A 22,972-nucleotide genomic window follows, 5' to 3' on the forward strand; every position below is an offset into this window, starting at 1 on the left:
GTTTTGTTGTAATATGAAATTACTTTCACAAAGTCGAAGTCCAGAGGATATTGCATTATGTTCAAAAATCTTTTTGTAGACTTCTTTTCTTCAAATTCCTTCAATTCTGACGATATCAACCAGAAAAACAGAAGCAACCCCAGATCATGACAGAACCGCCACCTTGCTTGACTGTAGGCACTAGACAATGTGGCACCATTTTTTTCCTTCATTTGATCCTATCACAAAATCTCAGTTTCGATCCAAAGAACTTCAAATTTGGTTTCATCCGTCCACAGTACATTTTTCCACTTTTCAAATGTCCAATGTCAATGGCTCTTAGCCAAAGTCATTTCTTTCGATTTTCAGGCTTTAACAAGGGTTTTTCGGACCGTTACATGACCATGAAGTCCTGCTTGTTTAAGACGAAATTTTACAGTGGATTTGGTTGAGGGAGTATCTCTGCTCCTATTTGAACCCAGCTTGGATTTCAGGTGCAGCAAGTCGTCGATTGGATTGTGTTTATAAATGAATGTTATGGTATTATCTTGGGCTTTTGTTGTTACGTGCAGTCGTCCTGATCTTGGTTTTCACTTTAAATTGCCGGTTTCCTTGAACCGTCGAATGGTAGTTCGTACTCCTTTAAAGGAAAAAAATAGCCACTACTTCTCATGAAATAACTTTCTTTATACAGAGTTATAAAGCACTTCTTTTTTTCAACACTCAATTTCTTATTTCTTGCCACGTTTATCACAAAACTTGCACCAAATACTCTTTCCGAATGATAGGTTTCGATTTTTATAAGTTGTAACTCCTCAATTTATATTATTGAAAAAAAAAAATCTATGTGTTCGATGGTTAGCACAGAATTCATTTCGAAAGTATATGCTGATTGGTGAGCATACAGAAACAGCTAACAATTTTAGAGTAGAATGATAGTTGGATGTCATGTGCGAAAAATGTCGATGCGAAGTATTACTAAAGAATTTAAGTCCTTATGTGAAGCTCGCGAAAGCTTTAGGAAAGTAATGGAGGTAAAAGGCAATAGAGCGTTTTCTTTGTAGTGAAGTTTTCTACAAAAATTTGTAGAGAGTCTTCCACAACGTTTTGAAACGTTATAAGGCCAATGATGGAACAATACGCTATTAATTTGTTTGAATAAATGTTTTGTTCATAACTACATGAGTCCTATTAGTAATATAGAGTACGTTTACAGGCTGGCGCACTATGGTTATAGTTGCCGATGCGCCTAACAAATCCCCAAACAAACAACGTTTACAGACTGATCTGAGTGCTGTGCAGGCGTTACACCCCCCAGTCCTCCATTACTGAAATAACTCGAGGGTAACAGAGAAGTGGGGATGAAAAAAGCTTCAACAGGAGAGCGAAGTAAAATTAAAGTATAGTATTTTTATATTTACAGTACAGTATTTTCTACGACATTCTATGAAGGGTAAAACGCTATCTTTATAATAATTATTCATCATTTATAACAAAACCTCCTATTTTCCCAATTTTAGTAACACTAACTTTCGTCTTCCTTCCCCGAAGATCACACCGAGATCATTAGGAATCATTGATACTTTCGTCTAACTTCAAAAAAAACCCCAAAAATGCAACAGCATTTGTTACTCTACAAGCAGTTTAGGACATCTGATATTCCCATCGACACATTTAATGTGAAAGGTTCTTCAGTTAGCACAGTCTTAACAAAAGCGAATTCGCAGACGTAGCTCATTACTTAGAAATGATACAAAGTGCTGCTGTCTTCAGAGAAAAGGGATCATAAAATGCTTTTAGAAATCAGTCAATAACTTCCCTTGTGCTTTTGGGCAGCGCCTTCTTCATAGTGACATTTTTTTCGCTACGTCCATTGTCACGAGACTTCTAATTCACGAGACATCGCTATGTGCTATTGGACATCGAAGACGTTTTTGCTCTCAACTACCGCATCTTCTGATGTAGCTTTATTTCAGTGAACCACTCGGCTGCGCATACGTTACGTTTATTTGTTCCACGAGAAATTTCTTTTGGATGATCAGAGCTAGAATTTCTCATAGTTTTCCAATTATACTGAAATAAAAACAATTGATCTTTATTTTGCGAGCTCTTTGACTAAGGCACCAATGACATCGCCTGCCTCTGTCCAGAGAACAGAAATGGTTATCGGAAAACAAACCATGTTTTCCGATAACCTCTTAACAACAGTAAACATTATTCAATCAAAGTCTAAATTGATCGGAAAGATTAAAAAAAAAAAAAAGTTAGGATACCGAAGAACGAACTAAGGACATGACATATACACAATGAAGGGTTTAATTTGCTAATCATGCTGATAGAAGGTAGCGAGTTGAAAGCAATTGAATCAACCCCCGTGCTTTGTATAATGTTCAAGCCTTAAATTAATTAATCAGCTAAACATTTTTAGCTTTCTTATACTATAGCGATATTGTTTTTGTTTGTAACAGCTTTACAAACTTCAGCTGCGGTATTATGGACCATAATACCCCAGTTTTTTTTGTTTTTTTTTGTGGTGCTCACCGGTTTCAATAGTTTGTAAACTGAGGGTTAGATTGTGTATTGGTTACTCAGCCACAGCGTGCAGTTCCTATGGTACTCTAATTCAGGGGCAATAAGGATAAGAGTTTCGAATGAGGCCCGTGGCACAGTGGAGAGGCTAATCATGGATTTTAACTAGGGAGATGACCAGCGATGTTTCCAAGACCACGATGCAACGAACCTTCCTCCGCATGGGCCGTCGGAGTAGGCGTCCGATAAAGGTAACCATGCTTAAGGCTACCCTTTAGGCAATGATGCCTAAAGTTTGGATCTGAACGGCGTCATTGGACCATTGGCGAGTGGAAAAAAGCTGACTTTTCCGATGAAACACGTTTCATGCTATGCCGTATGGATGGTAGATGGAGAATATGACGAAAACAGCGGAGAGCAATCACTCTCCGATGTCCTGGTCCAACAGAAACAGGCAGGTGGCGGAAGTGTACTAGTATGAGTAATGTTTTCCCTGGAAGTGTTTGGTGCCCACATACCCCCTGACTGCATTCGGAATGCTAAAAACCTTTCTGCCCCTTCATGCTTGTTACCTTAGTACATTATATTTTACCTTCTTAAGCTGGCAACCTGTTTATAGGTTACAAAACAGTTTTGTTTAGCAGTTTTTATTTTGATTTGGAGCATTATGGCCTAAGCTGCTAATGCACCATTAAACACGAAAATCAATCAATCAACGATAGTTATTGTCTTTCCGGATAGCCCAGGGGTGTTCCAGCACGATAATGCGCAATACTATGTTGTCCGAATTGTTCAAAAGTTCGCCGAACACGAAAGTAACTTCCAGGTGCTACCTTGGCCGCCAAATTCGCCGGATATGAATCCCATAGAACATCTCTGGGATTACGTGGATCGACAGATCCGGCTTTTGGATCCTCCGCCACGGATTATTGCAAATCTGTGGGATGTAATCCTTGCAACACGGTACAACGTACCTCCTAATGGCAGCAAGACGAGTATATATACCCACTATTCGGTAGGTGATCATAACGTTTTCACTGGTGGGAGAGCGTGAGTGTGGGTGGATCTGTACTTTCAGAATTGATTCAGGAGCAAAGAAAAAATAAATAAAAAGTTTATTTAAACGTGTGCCTGAGTCTGCGTAATTTCGGAACTATGGCTGTTTAACTTTTAATAAATAAAATAAGCAAACATATCTTATTCTCCTTATTTTATTTTTGTGAACCAATCCTATGAGAGTTAATTTCATCATAATGGAGGTATTTCCAACTTGGGCTAGCAACGAGAATCGAACCCAGGCCTTTTGGAGTTGAAGAGTGGCACTACACTACCGCGATGGCTGAGAATGCTTTGAACTAAATATGAAGCAAATTTCAGGGCAAAGCACCCACGTCGGTTATAGTCATGTTGAGCAGTTTCTTCAACAGCCTGCTATTTCATTAATGGCGCATGTAAGACCATAGAAAACATTTGAATTTTTGTTCTTTGTATGTTTTTGTACATCACAAAGGTAAACAAAATTGGTTATTTCAGTTGGTACTATGTCTTTTTTCTGCCACGGTGACTTGGAACAGACATTGCTACGTATTCATTTCCAACAGACTTCAATCTGATTACAGAGGTTTTGATTCTGGTACCTAAGTTTTCGATTTGCAATAATTAAAGGATTTATTGAGAGCGGAATCCCTAATTGTCATAAGTTTGCGTAAGGATTATAGTGAACTCGAATATTACAAAGATATTAGGATAATTACCCTATTAAATGTTAACTTAAATCACACCACAAAAAATTGATACAAAATTTTGTACAGAATGTATAGCTAAAACTACAGACCAATCCACAGAAATAAACTGCAGCAATCACTGGAAGTTGGTTGTAACACCGTGCGGCTGACAATTATTCCACATATCAATACACGATGTCATCGTGACAGCGTGGGATTAGCGAAGGCGGTGTGTATACAATAATAAAACAACATGGGTTATTCAAAGGCACGTTCATAATTTGTTCAATAAGTGACACTAGACCACACGCTTCAGAGAAAGGAAATTGCTTTTGCGTTGCTTGAACAGTTCCTATCATGCCAGAAATGGCACGTGACATATGGGGAAACTTTCCTTTCACGGATTTGGGTCTCTAAATTGCGTTTATTGTCTGGCCGGTTTTTGCCTGCATGCTGATTGCAAAACGAGTTTTCTGGGTAGGAGCATGCGCCCTCTTACGAAGCCAACTAACTCGGACAAGTTGTAAAATTAGTCCATAAGAATTCTTCCCTTCATGACGGGATTCGAACCTAGGCCTTTTCCACCCAGTGTGAAAGTGTCAAAGGAAAGTCATCGTAACTACCGAACCACTCGTTCGGGCCTATCTTCCTCATCACCATAATAACACACAGGTGCCATAATTGTGCTGAAAAGATAAATTTTCCCAGATTGTCTGATAAAGCCAGTTTGCTAAGACATTATAAGCATAATTTAATAAATTTGGTTATTCCTTTAGTAGCAGTTAGAAAAGGAAAGGAATGCGTATTTAAAATAACTTCTGTAATTAAAAAGCTAAAGTTGAATCTTGTGTCATAACTCTCATAAGCACATTATTAAGAGGCAGTTACAAAAAAAAAAAAAAAAGAAGGGGATGCAAAGATGAAATGAATAATTCTGGAAAGCACTTTTAGACTTGAAATACGTCTTTTGATACAGCTGCACACGAACACCTTTTGTATTCATTGGAACAATGTGTCAATGCAAAGACAATGGGTGGTTATAAATCGCATATATTGCTCAAAGTTGAAAGAATTGGGAGTGCGGTCCCATAGGGTTCGGCAATATCAATGACAATAACGGGTCCCTTTTGTCATTGATATTTGTTTAATGAAAGAATTGCCAGTTTGATATCAAGGATTTCTAGTAATCTAGTGACTATTAGAAAATTTAGTACCACTAGGTTATTAAATAATCTAGTGATCCTAGATTATCGTATCGCTTTGGAAAAAAAAAGTTAGTTAATGTACGTATTGTGTTACATTTCAGGCGTGTTCGATTGTCTCCTTAAATTTGTGGAATTCCTTTTTTTTTTTTTTCTGTGATTAACAGAAGTGAAAAGTAAATGTTATTCCCTTGTCAGTTAATTATTAAGATAACCTTATAGAACACTTAATAAAACTAAGTTTACGTTTTCGAAACTTAGCCATTCCGTTTAATTACAACAATATAATATTTATTACTATTCTCCCGTATACTCTTTTTTTTTCTAAAGTGTATTCCTTTTCCATACAAATTGTATGGGAAAGAAATACAGTAATTGCGATTTCTAAAACTGATTTTAATGAAATTTGGAATGGCTCGAAAAATATTTCTGGAAGGCCCAAATATAAAATTTCATGAAAATCCACCCACTCGAGTCCCCTCTGTTACAAACGGACGGATATTGTGAAGACAATAGGAGTAAATGCATATATATGAGGGTTATATGAAAACGCGCCTTAAACAATTTAAGGTATTTGGCTGTTCATCTTGAAATTCTCCAAGCCGTGTAACCAGATTGTTATGACAAAACATCGTTTTATCTGTGATGTACAGGAATTTTGCAACCGATAAAGATAAACAGGCTGCAACAGTCTCGCTTCAATGTCTTGACCCCAATTTCTTTTCAGCGAGAATCTAGGTACTCGTGCACCCGGTAAACAAATATCTCCACTCTAGTGACGACTATGTAGAAAAATAATGTTACGATGCCTCTACTGTAGGCACACCATCGTATCTCTGTGTCAATAAATCAATAGACAATAGGCCTTGTGTACCTCAACTTTCAGGATAGCGCTCGTATTCATGTTCACATGAAAACAGCTCTGTTGGCTGGTTTTTAAAGAAATTAATTCCAACACTAAAACAAATCATCTATCTAACCATTTTATTTCTTCATATTCATTTCAACCTTTTCACTCGATCATGCGCTTTTAACAGAGTGTACTGGCATAAATTAATTACACTGAATTTTACTTCGCTGGCGCTTTTCTCAGTTTTAATCTTTATTACCTTAAAAATTTAATCTTTTAACGAAACCATTATTTAAATTTGGAATTACAAGGGCATGCTAAAATTGAAGAGGGGAGGGAAGTGACTGTTTCAAATGATGTTGCTACTGGGATGCAGTGACTCGCCATTAACAACAGTTGTTTACAGAGATAGTATGCATGCCGGGGAAAAGGTTCGATACACTGCTTTACTGAGTGGTTCTTAATCTCCAAAACTTTCCATGTATACTTACGCACTCGCACTTTGAATAATGATTATGGGTTTATAAAAGAGACGCTTTTAAGCTGATTGTCTTCGTACCTCATGAGTTCTGGCTAAGAACCTCTGCTTTATTGCGTACATAAGTGACTTATAAGAGTGGATCAGATGTTATATAAACTTTTGGAATTTTTCGATTATTAACACAGAGAAATAAGGACCGCACATGCATAACAAATCGCAACGCCCTCTAATTAGCTGTGCATGCATAAATAACGGCAAAACCACCAGAGAAGAGCATAGTTACCGTACATGTTGGACTGAAAGGAACATGGGGCCATCTGAAATTGCACAAGGGACGTCGTAATAGTTTTTGCATGCTGGAATCAAGGCCAGCGGACATTTATCCCCGTATGGTAGCCATGTATGAAGAAGACTGCTTGAAAAGGGCAACTGGATAATACGGTACAGGCTGATCGAGCTAAGTCAATGAAAGCTGTGGAAGGTATATACACAATAGTTCACAACCATCTTCATTATCGCCAAGTTTGCATCACGCAGATAGCAAAATGCTTGAGTAATGAACTTATATTAATTTCAAAATAAAATTTTATTTTAATGTAGACACACCTTTGGTTTCAATACAGCAGACAGCTTACAAACTTCCCTTAATTTTTGTCGAGCTTCAGAAATATTTCGGCATTCCTCGGCCAGGATATCTTTTAAAGCAGTTTGTGATGTCGGCCTCCCTGGTCGCCTCTACAGTTCGTCTCTGAGATGCCCAGTGAGGTTAAGAACCTGTCGTTCTAGTGATAGCATGCTGTTTACTTTAAACCAGGTCATTACACATTGTGCTTAACTGTCTCGCTGGAACGTGTAGGTCCTGCACCGTAAAATTCCTTCAGTGTAGGAAGCACATACAGCATGGATATTACGGTACCGTCTACAAAAATGACCTACGCCATCCCATTATGCTTCCACCACCGTACTTCACAGTTGGAATGATTTTATCTGTATGGAAGAGTCTCCTGGCTGTCGCTAAACCCAGATTCATTCCATGACTTAAAACAGAGCAGACCGTGATTCATAACTCTAGAGACAACATTTTCACTCCAATGTTCAGTTTCAGCAGCGAGACAGCATTGAAAACATAATTGAGCATTCATTTTTATGATCGTGGATTTGTACATTGCAACTCCTCTATAAAAACAATCCCACATCCCAATGCAATGCTCTAACGAACGGTAATCACACTGACAACCTCCTCTTCTGTAAGCTCCGGGCCTTCCAAGCAAGTGATTTACAGCTGTAGAAGGGATGTTCTTTGGCAGCACATTTCGCCATGGAGAAGCCAGCTTCTTTCAAAACATGTGGTCAGCCAATTCGCCATTTGAGTTTCAAATCTCCTTTTGCCTTTCACTTCTCTGTGTTATTCTTTATAGTAGTCTTTCAGAATCGAAAGCATCCGAAATCCGTTTAGCAGCAAGTTCTGAAATGTGGCGCACAACTACATGTCAGCGTTTAAATTCACTGAGCTCCGCTCCACTTGACATTACACGAGATGCATCCTGCAGTTCAATTTATCCCATGCGCTACTATAACACTCAACCTACCCCAATAGCCGTTTAATTTAGTGTACATATTTCCAGAATAAGGGAAGATTTGTAATTTTATATTTCTGTTTAAAATGTTTAGGCTGATTATATAACTATTGATAAATGTCTTTAAATATTAAGTGATTATTTTGCTTGCGCATCCTATCATTACGAAACTTTCTGTTTCGTAATGATAGGATGCGTAGCTTGTTTAAGTATATATGATATAAATTAAATTCAACATACCGTAGTGTTGTTGTTGTTGTATGTGTGCCCCCTCCTCGCGCGCATTTTAAGCTCTAAGGTCCAAGTCGTGTATTCTTCCGTCTGGTTGCTGGACAAAAAGAGCCCCGAATTTCCAGAAACTAAAGCTTCGTCTGAGACAAACTAATTTGATTAACGATGTGAAAAAAAGTCCATAAGAATTACTTCCGTCTCGATGGGATTAGAACTTCTCTGGAATTGGGCCTTTTTCGCATAGAAAAAGAGTGAATGTAACCAGTCTTGAGGGCATGCTAAAGTGTAGAATAAAACAATATGATTTACAATATATAATAGAAATAATCAGTCGCGCAATGAACGAGCCCAAGTAATCCCAGATGAATTCGAAGAAAATCTGTGCGCATTAAGAGAGTCGTTTAAAAAAATTGCAATTTGACTACCAAAGAATGATGTTCATTTTAAATTTTATTATTCAATTAAATGCAACTCTTCCCTCAGGACCTTGTCTCAAATTTCATGATTTTCATAGTGCTTCTTTTGTATAGTCATTTGTCTGCAGGATGTATACCACAAACGTTGATGGCCAAAAAGCAGCAGCAGTTGTCGTTGTTTGAAACATTCTAATGATGTTTCATGGCGATTTATTTTCATGAATGAAGAACGGATGCACGACTTCATCACTTTGATCCGATGAAAAAAGTACAATCGTTGCACCTGTCTTGCAGATACCATCTTAAAAATACCCAAATAAAAGAAAGGCGCATTGAAAACAACCATAAAGCTTGGGAGAAAATCCTAAAAAAGATATTAACTGCACATAACATTTTAAATTAGCATCTGAAGTACACTTTTAAACTAGAAAAACCTCGCACCTTAGGCAATTTTTACATGCTTTCCAAAATTTATCATTATTGAATTGATGCCTGAAAAATAGTCATAAAAGTAATATCTAATATCTACCCTTATTGAGATGTTTCTTATTATTGTAAAACCACAATCTACAATATGGCATCGTGGTAGGGGTTAATTCCATCAGAAAAGGATTGCGGAACTGTAGCTGGGCGCTGAATGATCATTTCGGTGTTTGTAAATACAGTAAACACCGTACAGGAAAAAAATGACAAAAAACAAGTGTAGTTTATTTTGTAGATTTATTTATACAGGTGGTAAAAAAGAGCAATACTTTGCTTTTTTTTTACCATCTATGTAATCCACTTTGGCAACAAAAGAATGGTTCCATGCAAATAGTTTACATATGCTTAATTTTGGTTTGCGGTTGCATTTTACCATTATTTCTGTCAAATAGATACCAAAAATCCGCGATAAAAAAGATATTTCAGAAATTAGGGAAAGGAAAGCGGATCAGAAGCAAGCTCAAAATAGAAAGGTTTTGCATCTACAACATGTTGCCTAAAATATCCATTCGGTCACCAAACAAATCACTTTCAGATCTTATGACATTCTTTCCCACTACATCTTCGTAGTGAAGACGCATTTTATCAAACGTTGTTCAGCAGAACAAAATGTCTGATCATTTTACAGGAATACTTGCCTGATAAAAAGGATCACCGACTCCATAATATGAGAAGGTTACCGACACAATTAAATTTCTGGGACGCTTTCAATGTTATCATATACTCGATACACATCACTTCTGCTGTCCACAATGAGGGCTGCTTTTTCTTCACCCGTAGAGCTATCTGAGGTTTTTCTTGGTGGACAAACCTTTGTCCCTGTGCAAGGCAGCCGATTCCTAAAAGACCATAAACTTTCTACAACTGAGGTTGCTACTTCCATTCACGTGCTAAATCAATGGATGCGCTAAAATATTTCTGAAGAGTGGTAAAGAGCGCCTGTTCGGAGACGCTTTCTATCTATATTTCCAATTTCGTTTAACTTTTTGTATCCCATTCCACAGAATTGAAAACTCTCGACTCTTTCGGCAATTTGTATATATTATTATATACAAATTTTCGGCAATGGGAAATTGTGGAGCGAAGTTGAAAAATACGTAATTAATGATATTGAAATTTCGAAAGATTATTTAATGAAAAAACTTTCGAGCCTACAGGTCAGTAAAGCTCCTGGAGTTGATGGAATATACCCTATAATCTTAAGGGAGGCGGCAAGTGAGTGCATTGAACCAGTGAGGCTAATTATGCGAGAATCACTAGACTCTGGGGAGATTCCATTGGATTGGAAAAGTGCAAATGTATCTCCCATACATAAGGGTGGCTCTAAGCGTGAAGTGGGAAATTATCGACCTGTCAGTCTGACTTCAGTGGTAGGGAAAATCATGGAGGCAATGATCAAGGGTGGAATTCAGGATCATTTGGATAGAATTTAAATTCAAGGATACTCAGCATGGTTTTGTAAAGGGAAAATCATGTTTAACAAATCTGGTTCGCTATTTTGAAAGGGTCACTCACGAGCTGGATTTAAGGAATAATTTCGATATTGTTTATTTAGATTTCAGCAAAGCTTTTGACTCAGTCCCACACGAGCGTTTGCTTTATAAGCTGGAACAGGTTGGAATCACTGGGAAAATCCTTAGATGGATAGCAGGATGGCTTCAGGGCAGCAGGCAGAGAGTTGTGATAAATGGCTATTCCTCAGATTGGGTTGATGTAAGAAGTGGGATTCCCCAAGGATCAGTATTAGGACCACTGTTGTTTTTAATTTTCATAAACGACATCGATGAAGGATAGAGGGCGTGATGTCTAAATTTGTAGATGTTAAAATTGGTAGAGTAGTTAATGATCACTGTCAAGCTGAGCTTCTTCAGAGAGACCTAGATAGATTTCAGGAATGGTCAGAAAAATGGCAGCTATGCTTCGATCCAACAAAGTGTAAGGTATTACACCTGGGAAACAGTAATCCCAAAAAAACTTATTCACTTGGTGGAGTTCAACTAAACCCAGTACTGGAGGAAAGAGAGTTGGGTGTTACGATACGGTCAGACATGAAATTCTCTGAGCATTGCAAACAGGTTGCAAGGAAGGCCCATGGTGTCCTATCGATGATCTATCGAACTTTTGCAAGTAGCGATAGGGACATGATAATCCCATTATATAAGGCTTTTGTTAGACCACACTTGGAACACTATGTTCAAGTATGGAGATCGCACCTAAAGAAAGACATCGAGCTTCTTGAAAGGGTGCAAAGACGGGTAATTCGCCTGTGAGATCGGCAAAAGGGCGTCCTTATGAAGAAAGACTTCGAATATGTGGGTTGCAGAGGTTAGAAACTAGACAACTTAGAGGAGATTTGATTGAGGTGTTTAAGGCTCTGAGAGGCATCAGTAAAATGAATGAGGACGAAATTTTCAAGATTATAAATGATGCTAGAACTAGGGGACATAAATTCAAGTTACGGGGGGAATGTTTAGATTGGACTGTAGGAAGTTTTATTTTAGCCAGCGAGTTATAAATTACTGGAATAAGTTGCCTACATGGATGGTAGAGGCTGACAGTTTGTGGAAATTCAAAGGTCATCTGGATAGTACCTTCGGGTGAGGGAAGCGCATAGGATGATAGGTTTAATTTCCTTTTCTTTTATTATTATTTATTTTTTTTTTTTCTTTTTTATCATTTTATTCGGGTTTTTTTTTTTTTTTTGCTGGTGCAGCATAAGTCATAGGCTTTCTTGCACCATGCGGCCATTACTAATATTACCTATTTTTTACGAAAAATAGTCAAACACATTTTCGTTTTATTGGAGTGGCTTCAACACTTTTATCCATGTTTATCATTAACGTTGGCATCATTATAAAATTCTGTACAGTAGGCTAAACTTTAGTTTGGATGTATAGTTCTAGGTTTGTGAAGTTGAGTCACTATTCAGTGTAGCAGTTTTCTGTGAAAAAGCAAATCCAGTAACCACAGGTTCGCGATATATGGTAATTAATATTTTAATTAACTGAATATAAATTAACATTGTTCACATAATTTAATTAATAATTCTAATGGTCAACATATAAAAATACTAACAATATGTTCGTCTGTCAAACTTTAATGCTATTTTTATCAGTCTGAAAAGATTTGAAATCCGATCTGTCAAATGCATTTAATTGTATAAATCAACCGTGTGCAACTCAAGAGCTTTTTTTCAAGTGCATATTTATAATTCATTGGCTACTTTGACGAAATTAACGCGCTGGGTATTCTTAATCCCATTTTCTGGCGCATTCGCATAAATATATGCATACCTATTGTCTTCACCATTGGTCCCTCCATCTATCTGGAGGGAACAGAGAAACTGCCGGTGAACAGGTTTTCATTAAATTTTATATTTAAGCCTTTTAAAATATTTGTGGAGCCATTCTAAATTTCATTAATTAAACATCGCTGATAGAGGTATCAGTGTTAACATTATTAGTCCCTACGGTATTTCACTATGTGAATCAGTTGGGAGTCGGGAAAGGAAACTTTAACATTGGACTTGAAGTTCTACAGAAAATGCATGTAAAGCTTACTATAGCAGAAAATTACACAATATATACTACCACAGTATTAGTAACTAATATTGTTAAGAAGTACACATTACAGTACAAAAATAGGTATTATGAATATACGAAAATCCTTTAATCACTTGCAAAGCACATAGTTGTCCATTGGACTGCATGTGATCAAAGAATTCACACTGATCCTGTAATCTAATGTTTATTCTCTATAAGCGTGAAATCTCGAACTGTTCCATTACGAGATGTAATCAAAATGTTCGGAGGACTGAAAATATCGCATATCTCTATTTGATAATCCCCAATAGAGATGTGATCTTGTCTAGAAATCTGAGTGTCGTCGAAGATTGGCATAGAGAGCAGAAGTGTTAAAAGAGTGGTGTATAGAGTATCAATGACACCACTTCGAAGGAGATTCATCACTTCCCAAATATTAGTTAAATACTCGTAAAAATGTTCACTTTCCGAGGCGTTTTGTTCACACCACGTATAGTCAATCCTGAAATTTGCTTAAAGTGTATTTTTACTCAACACTGAAATGTGTTTAATGTTTGTTTACAATGTAATGGCAACACCGGTCTCTGTAATAAATACTGTATTATGATAACGTAAAAGATCCAAAAAACTATTTGCTCAAACTGAGGGCAATGACTTATGACTCTTCACATAATAAGACTGTTTAATAATAACTTGATTAATTTTCCAAACAGTGTATGAAAAGTGGTCATTCTAGAGAACCATCTCACTTTGTTTTTCTTTATGTGAAAGTTGCACTCACTCTCCACATATTTTACCTTGCGTGCCTAACACTCATATACTGAAGTACTGCAATGGATATCTGTCGACATTATTTTTCTAAAAAGCGTTGTGCACGTCGACAGCAGCTAACGAATGTCTTCCAGTTTCCTACGTCACCATGTAAGAAGTAGCACATTTAATCTTTGCAGGCAGTTCAAACACTACGATTGCGAATACCACAAATACGTTGTAAAATTGTTATCCTGATGTCCTGCGTCGGTAATTCATGTTAATCAAATCAAATTGAAGTAGGAGTTTGTGTCAGTTATAGAGTGGGATGAGTGCGAAGAAATTTTATTAGTGGGGCAGATACATTTATCGAGAAATTTATGCGGAAGAATATATCGGTATTGGAAATCTATCTATAAGAATTTCCCTTTAGAATTATAGATGCTTTTTTTTTTTTTTTTAAAGTTAAAAGTAAGAAATATATATATTTTTTTTTTTTTACAAATCATCAGCAAGTAACAGCATCACGTTTTCGTACAATGCGATATAAAACAGGCGTAAATGGGCAAGATAAAAGATTTCAATGACTTTGAACATGGAATGGAAAAACTTGGCGCCAGACGAAACTGTATGAATATCTCGGGTTTTCCCATACGAATGGGTCTCAATATTGGTCCATTAACCAAATAACATCCAGCCAACGGAGATACTGTCGTTAGAAAGTGGTTGTTGAAGTGAGAAGCCAACGCACAACTCGCGGTGTTTTGTCAGGGATGGGGGGTATGGCAGTGGGCGACTGGACTAGATTCCATTCCTGTAAGCAAAAATCAGTTACAGCGGACTCAAGAATACTAACGCTGGACATTGGATGATTAGAAAAACGGGCTTGGTCCGTTGAATCCCAGTTCATGCTGTTTCATGCTGATGAAAAGAGCAGAATATAATGAAAACAGTACAAGTGTATGGACTCATCCTCTCAGGTGTCAACAATTATTATCATTAACATCTTTTTATTTCCGAATCAGTGGGCACCCCGGAAAAGTCTGGTTCGGCTAGAAGGGTGTACATTATAAATATTCAAGGCGATTACATTTATTAAAGAAAGGAAAACACATTGTATTTACAAGTAAACAGATACTGAAGTTTCAAAACTGAGAAAGTGGTATAATCAATAGTTCTAGTTTATACGCTTCTTTCCGGATGTCTGTCTGTAGCTCTTCGAGCTGCAGAAAGCTGAGGCATCAATTCCGAGGGAGTTATATGGTCCGAACGTATTCGCCGGAACACTGATCCTAGGTATTGCAGGTTTTGTATTGAAGATCTAAGAATGTGTTGTCTTAGATCTTTGGGTTCGTTCGGTGGTCAGAAGGTTTGTCTTCACTTCCCAGATGTCAGGTGAATCCATAAGGCCACAAAGCAGTTGGATAATGTGTGCAGATTCCTCTCTTTGATGATGATTTCATGCAGGCTAGTGCTGCAGTGTAATGGTGTAGGCAGTGTTTTCGTGATACATATGGGACAGTTAGATACCAACAGAGCAATATTCGGATACCACGGATTATAGACAATTAACACTGTCCAATGACAGTGTTAATTGTCTTGCTGCACCGGGTGTCTCCCCTAACTCCGCGTAGTATCTCTGTGATGCATACAGTTCACTGTAAATGCCAGTTTGTGTATGTGTAGGGTTTGGCAGTGTAGTGTAGTGTTGGGTTGTTTTGTTCATCTGGACTCTTAGCTACAAGGCGCTTGGAAATCAACCCCACCCCCACTGTCCTTGCCAGTAACTACCTCGAGGTGGACCAGGGCAGTAGGTAAGTAGACGTACGAGTACTCTGGCTGGGGTCGAACAACCCTGGAACTATCGGGACCCCTTCCCTAGTCGCCTGAGCTTGCCAGAGAGGAGCCCCGATAGAAAAAAAGAATAAAATAAAATAGACGTGGGTGACGTGGAAAAGGATGTCACGGGTTATCTGGAAATTGTTTCCGACTAGAGATGTTCCTTCATGGCTGCAGTAAATCCATTTGAGAATGGGTTCTTTCAACGGGATAATGCGCCACGTCAAAAGGCCAGAATTGGAGAAAACTAACATGGACATCAATTCATCCTATTGTGGTGGCCTCCGCACCAACAGATCTCAGACCATTTGAACACCAGTGGGACGAGCTCTTCTGAGTGGAGATCCGAAACCATCCGATTTGCAACAAGTGTGGGCAGCAACTGAGTAAATATTGGCCTTGGCTTTCGACAAGTCGTTAAAGCTAGCTAAGTAAAACTGGCTAAATTCTTACAGGAGAATTGTCATGGAATTCTGATGAAATATGGGGAATGTCAAAACACTCATGCATAACTTATCTACTTCTGTTTGAAGGAAACATATTTATTTATTTTTAACATATAATATACACAACAGGCATGCTCCCAGTAGCAGGGTATAACAGAGCAGAAAAAAACATAACAGAACAAAAATTTACAAAACATAAAAATAAATAGTAGAATAATACACTTTGTGTATAGCGTATAGTGTGTTCGTGTCTAACGGCACCAGGGGTTTCCCCCATCTCCGCGTTGCTTTCATTGTAGGTGTACCAGCTCACCGGGAAGGCCAGAGATTTAAAAGTATATGGATTTTGTAAGTATAGTGTTGTGTATCGTTGTTCTTCTGGCCATTTAGTCGCTAGACCCCTGCTGGGCCCAACGTTGTCCACACTATGCTTCGTGGAGGCAGACCAGGTACCCAGCAATTTTAAGTTTTCACTCTGGCAGGTCCTGCCACCTAATTTCCTGAGATTTCAATGGCAAGGACCTATATAAAATAAATAAAATTAAAAAAATAATAATGATTTAATAGTATTGGGAAGTAGACGCTGAAAGGTTGGGCCCAAAGGGGTTTTCGTATGCAGTTGGAATTTTGACAATTTAAAATTTTGACATTGTATGGGGCGTACGCTGGTGTTTAGGCAGAGTAGGGGGGGGGGAGACTGAAGATAGGGGTTAAAGTCAGAAATATGGAGCCAATAGGGAAGGCGACCCCAGGTCAAAGTTTTAAATTTAGACTGTGTGGGGTTACGCTGTGAAAGTGAACAGAGTAGGGGAGAGACTGAAGGCAGGGGGGAGGAAATAGGAAGTAAGGGGTCGATAGAGGAGGTGACCCCTGTGGTCAGTGGGGCAGGCCCATGACCCACCAGGAGGAAAAGGAGGGCGAGGAGGGGAAGAGACAGTTAAACCATCTCCTCCCCTCCCCAGGGAAGTGGAAAGAAAGTACCGTGCAAGAGAGCACAGGTATAGGATCTCCTGTGAAGTTGGCAGCAGAGCTGTAATGAGGTCAAGTCCATGGTAAGTCTTCTATTTAAGTTCTACTTCTTCTAAAGAGATGTCAACTTCTAGGGTTGTAGGTCATTCCTGGGACAAGTCCCATACTTGCAGTTCAGGTTGTTGAGGTTGCGCTTGCAGTCTGTCATCAAGTTTTTCGGTTTTAATCTTCTTCCGTTTAATTTTTGTGTAATGAAAGTTCATTCAAACAGGAAAAGTCCAATTCACGGAAATAAAAAAAAGGTATCCATGACATCAAGTCCAGCGCCATGAAAAATCGTAGAGAGCAGGTTGCTGCAGGAGACATCATCACACACACGAATTAAATAGAACATCTTTAGCCCAGAACTCATCCGTCAACCAGTCAACCTACTCCAAAAAGTTCTGTGAAACTGTTTCTTGTTCACAGCCATATCCAAATCAAACTTGTTCATGAGTGCCAATGTTCTTTTGAAGAAGGAGTTCCTGGATATCTCTAATCTAGAGTTCCCGATGTGGAATGTAGTCTTCTGTCTAGTAGCCACCGCTGGAGCGTGAAGGTCAATATGGCATAGAAGATCCAGCAGGTAGGTTGAACCAGCGAAGATATGGTACAACAGTTTTAAATCAAGAACAGTCGCCGAGTTTCCAGAGATTGAAGCTTGAAATAGGAACAGAGATTCCGGTAGAAGATTCTGTGGTAAAACATGGGGTTACGTCTGGAAAGATGGTGGATAAATTTCAGCTGGAGCGATTCTATTTGCTGTATCAAGTATGCATAGCGTGGGTTCCTTATAGGAGAAGCAAACTCCGGTATAGGAAGTACAGCTGTTTTGAATAGGAACACAGAGAACTGAGGATCTTGAAATCTATACGCCTGCCGTTTAATGAAGCCAATTTGTTTTTTCGCTTGGTTTAATATATTTCTAATATGTTTAACAAATCCACATGCAGCTGTAAAAGTAACTCCTAGATCTTTAACTTCGTCAACTCTGGAAATCGACATCTCCTTGATGTAATACTGATTAACTGAAGCCTCAGTTTTCCTCGAAGCTGCAAAGGAAATAGTGCTGCATTTCCTAGGACTCACCTCCAGACCATTCAAAGCAATGCAATCAGCGAAAGAGTTGAGAGCAGCCTGAAGGTTAACTGCATCATCTTGACTGCTAATACGTGAATATAGTTTCACATCATCGGCAAACATAAGGATCTTAATACCACCTCTCTCATTTAAAGAGAAAGAATGATCCTATCCTGCAGAAATTGACTACTATCTTTAGTCTCCAGAGCAAAGTTTCCAGTTCTCCTACCCATATCTTTCAACACATGCACGGTACTACTAGTACTAATCTAAAATAACACTAATACAGTACTATATTATAATACTAATACTTTCTAATACCAACACTAGGTGGTAGATGACTATCATTAATCGGTGCAATACCACCACTTTGCTTATAGAGGCTTCAAGTGGTGAAACCCATGTTTAGTCTCCAGAGCAAAGTTTCTGGCATCCTTCGCCGCCCATGCACGCTACTACTAATAACCAGTACCACTAATAATACATACTAATACTAACAGTAGGTGGTAGATTATTAACCAATGCCACTTTGTTTATCCGAGGCTCAACCCATGCACGGTACTAAATACTATAGATTTTGATACCCTTCGTGTTTGCAGATTTCATAAAAAAAAAAAAAAAAAAAAAAAAAAGTTCGTGTCAAGACGAATCCAGGTTGTTCTGAGGGTTAAAAGAAAACCTGCTCTCCATTACTTAGGTGTACCTAAATAGGATGTATACTATAATTCAGGGTACGCATCCTATAGAAAATTGCAATCATAATGACCTGGTCCACACGCTGAGTAAAAAAAAAATGAAAATTTAAAATAATACTTATTGACAGTTGTAAAATTAGTTGAATTACGAATATCCATAAAGAAAAAACTATATCCAAAAATTATAAGACGAGGCATCCGCTTCTGGAAGCAGTGACTATAGAGAAAGATGGGTATCATAAGCTTTTACACTGGACTTTAAGGTTGGATACCATTCAGAAATTTTGGAAACCTTTCAACCTATTTCACGAAATTAGGAGTTCGGAAGCAGTCCCGTAAACTGATCATTTCGATTTGGTAACAAAACTCCAGTAGTGTCTGAATCAAATATTAAAAACATGTACTGTGTTCTAATGAATGAGCTTTTTTTTTTCTTTTTTTGCGTAATCTGTTATGTATGATGGCACCAGAACGTCAGTCCATCTCTGCCGTATTATTCCGTGTCGTGTACGGTTTGGTTGGTTGTTGTAGGTTTTAGGCTCATCAGCGACTGAGGCCATGTTGCGCCGTATATAATATGTCTGCAAATTGCATATGTTCTGTGGTCGATTTGCTGTTTGCTGGACGAAAAACCCGAGTTTCCGGGGGAAGGAACAATGCTACCCTTGCCTGAGACAAACTAACTCAGCCACTTTGTGAAAAATACCCATACAAATTCCTCGCATACTGACGGGATCCGAATTCTCAGGCCTTTCCCATCAAGCGTGGGGAGGACTGATTATACCAACTGACTATGCTACCAACCAGGGCTTTCGTGTACAGATCACTGTAAAGGCCAGCGTGCATTCAATGTCATGTATGTGTCAGTAATGTATGTTGTTTTATTTTGCCATTCGCTGGTCACTTAGCTTCTAGGAAATAACGACCACAAGAAGAAAGCTTCCTGGTACCCTTACTATCCCCCAGCAGGCGTGCCAAATTACACGCGAGAATGAATGGGGATGTGTTCTGATGGCATGGATTGAGTCCGCCAATACGTCTGAGAAGACAACAAAAGACTGCCATATTCAAGAAATTAATCAAATCACGAGCATCTTACGATACTTAATTTTTACTCTTAATTAAACGGCCAGTTCAAATAATACTGAGTGGCCCGAGGAACATGATAACGAATTCAGTCATTATCATCTTTCTCTCCTCCTCTAGCCTCCCTATCAACCACAATGCAAATCTGTAAGATGTATTAGAAAGTGAAACATAGATTCGTTAATTTCAAAACTGATGTAACTTAAGAATTTTTCCATAACAATGTCCATAAAGTGGTGAGGCAATTGTAATTACATCATTTGGGTATATGCGGTTTAACGAAGTCATTCTAAATGTGTAGAATAAAGACAGGTTGGAAGAGGCAAATTGAAGATGGTATAGACATGGGTGTACACTGTTTCCTGAACACGAATCACACGAGAAAACACTAACATAATCACAGCCAATCGGGTAATAATCATTTTCAAGTCAAGAAAAACAACAGACAGTTTGTAAAACAAAAACACGGGACTGTTTCTTTGCCTAACTTCAAAGTAAAATTTTAAATGTGTTTAAATTTTAAATGGGTTTAGTTTGGCTGCACCTGCCTTTCAAAAATCTCTAATTATTATTTTTTTTGTTTTGAACATAGTTATTCACTGATATAAGTGCTCCTAAACAAAGTTTCTATCTATCTATGTTCAATTTTATACGACAGATCGTTGCTTTGTCGTTCCCATTTTCCAAAGTCTCCGGACTTGGGCATCTTTAACTTTCAAATTTCTCTCTCTCTCATAGCTGATACTGCACCCTCTTTCCATGATTTTCTAGGGTGTCCTCTTCTTCTCTTCTTCTTATCTTCCCCATCTCTCTTCATTCATGCGTAGAAGAAGAATCTTTATTGCAACGCTTAGAATGATAATTTACATAATATTAGTTGCAACAGCCCGTCACGGCACAGTGGCCAGGGGTGGCCACTGTGCCGTGACGGGCCTTAACATTATACTACAGAGACATTATTGCCTCAAGGACCAAAATACATAAATAACTGCAAAAAAAAAAAAAAAAAGTACAGAAAAATGGAGAAATGACTTTAGTATACTACATATATAGAACATTAAGTGAGTGTATAATCATTTTTTTCACAATACATACAATAAGAATATACACTGAAGTGCATAAATATTTACATAGTCCTTTGGGTTAAGAATATACATTGCTCAAGAATCAAATTATAATAGTAGTAGCCTTGGCTACCCTACTGAGTATTCTTTTCCTATATTGTCTATAACGACAGAACTTATTGAAGTCAACATCTAGGTTCTGGACTCGAGATAGCATCTGCTGAGGAAGAAACCGGTCCGACAGATGAAGGCGTCTTTGCAGAGGACATGACTGGGGGATTGTTCGTAGATGTGCCAGTGGGATCCTCCAAGCGCAGTTTTCCCAGAAAGAGGGGGAGGAGATGAGGCCGGTCATGAGTTTGACTGTTGTGACGGGCCTTCTTTCATTAATGAGCGACTTGAGGCTTGGGATGTTAAGTGCATTGGCCATATCGGTGGTCCGGAGCTGTGGAGGCAGGCTAAGTTTGTGGCACGCCCACTTGAAAAGCCAGTACTCCGATGAGAAAACTGGTTTGATAGTAGAATGAGATGCAGATGCCCAAATCTCTGCAGCATAGAGAAGTGGCGGATATACTATTGTTGAGAAGTATCTCACCATGGATTTGTCTGTTACATGGCGCAAATGTTGCTTACATATCCATCTTAGTCTGGCGGCTTTTGTGAGGAGTACGTCTACTTGCTGGCCGAAAAGAAGCTTCGGATCGAAACTTATTCCTAGGTCAATGTGATGTTGGACAAGAGGGATGGAGACTCCATTGAGTGTTGGATAGATTTTTGTTGGCTGTTTCTTTAAAGAGAAGGTCCAAACCATCTCAGACTCCTATTTTCAATTCGCTCTATAATATCTTCATTGCGTGCAAATGCCTTCTAATTTCCTCGTTCGTAACCCTCTCAAGCTTGGAAACTCTAGCACTTCAATGAAGGCAGTCCATTTCTAGGGCCCCTAAGCTTTTTTTTGTCACCTTCTTTCAGTGTCCACATCTCACATCCGTAGCAAAGTACCGATTCCACTAACGACTGTCCGATATGGTTTTTTGTTCTAAAGGAGATATTGTTGTCCCACCATATAGAATTGAGGGCACAAAGGATCTCCCTATTATGATGAATTCGTGTGCTAACTTCCTCTTTCCCCAGTCCTTCCTTAGTTATAATACGGCTGAGATACTTGAAGACGTCAACAGGTTTTAGATGTATAAATTGTGTAACTTCCAATTTATCCAGATGCTCCGCTGTGCTTAGGAATTCTGTTTTTGTGAAATTGATAATGAGGCTCAATTGGTTATATGTAAGATGCAGTTTTCTTAACATGTATTCCAAATCATAAGCTTCTTGTGCTATGATGACCTGATCATCGGCAAAATCGAGATTCCATAACTGTCATTAATTAGTACTACCATTCCACAACAGCTTTTCCATTCTTGCAAGGCGCATTCTAAGAAAACTAAACAAAGTTTAAAGTGCATAATTTTTTAGGAGTTGAGAGGAAATTTTTGCGAGTGAAATGTATTTGAAGATTCGAACAGAAGTGGTCTGGATACAGACTGTTATGGGAACTGTAAGTCTTAGAAGACTGGAATGAGGTATATCTAAAGGAAAGACTAGTACCGTCATCAGTCATTTTGCAGGGCTTGGATTGCATGCCGAACAGACATGAAGGTTGAAGAATTCGAAATTCAATTATCATCATTCCGAAATACAGACGGGGTTGAGTTGAATTAGCAGAAAATACTATTTTAATTGAAAATGGATAATGTAGTTAATGTCGGCTGAGGAGAAGTAATAGCTTTTACAGTATATTGCGAAATCTGCCTAAACAAGTTAATGCGCATGGAAATAATAAGTATTCCCTTGATTCCTTGATTTCTGTTATCTCTGCAGGAATGAATAAGAAGGCACTCTCTGAAGGATAAGGTATACCGGTCCTACCTGATGCAAGCTGGATTACTTCTGTTTACAGCTTGAATCCAGGTGCACATACGGCTGTCACTGG

General features: G+C 38.4%; 1 protein-coding gene across 4 annotated transcripts in view; it reads left to right on the forward strand.

Annotated features, from left to right (window-relative positions):
- Positions 1–22,972, forward strand: part of fne (ELAV like RNA binding protein found in neurons) — a 256,370-nt gene that overhangs the window by 92,513 nt on the left and 140,885 nt on the right. The window contains exons 3-4 of one of the 4 annotated variants that reach the window (XM_090372841.1): positions 18,020–18,041; positions 22,940–22,950. The exons of the other annotated variants lie outside the window; for them this stretch is intronic. Coding sequence (XP_090228967.1) covers positions 18,020–18,041; positions 22,940–22,950 — 33 coding nt within the window. The remainder of the gene's footprint in view (positions 1–18,019; positions 18,042–22,939; positions 22,951–22,972) is intronic. 4 annotated transcript variants of the gene reach the window in all.

The sequence above is a fragment of the Mastigoproctus giganteus genome, chromosome 4, assembly GCF_048544385.1.
Source record: "Mastigoproctus giganteus isolate SK-2022 chromosome 4, ASM4854438v1, whole genome shotgun sequence".
Classification (NCBI taxonomy): Eukaryota; Metazoa; Arthropoda; class Arachnida; order Uropygi; family Thelyphonidae; genus Mastigoproctus; species Mastigoproctus giganteus.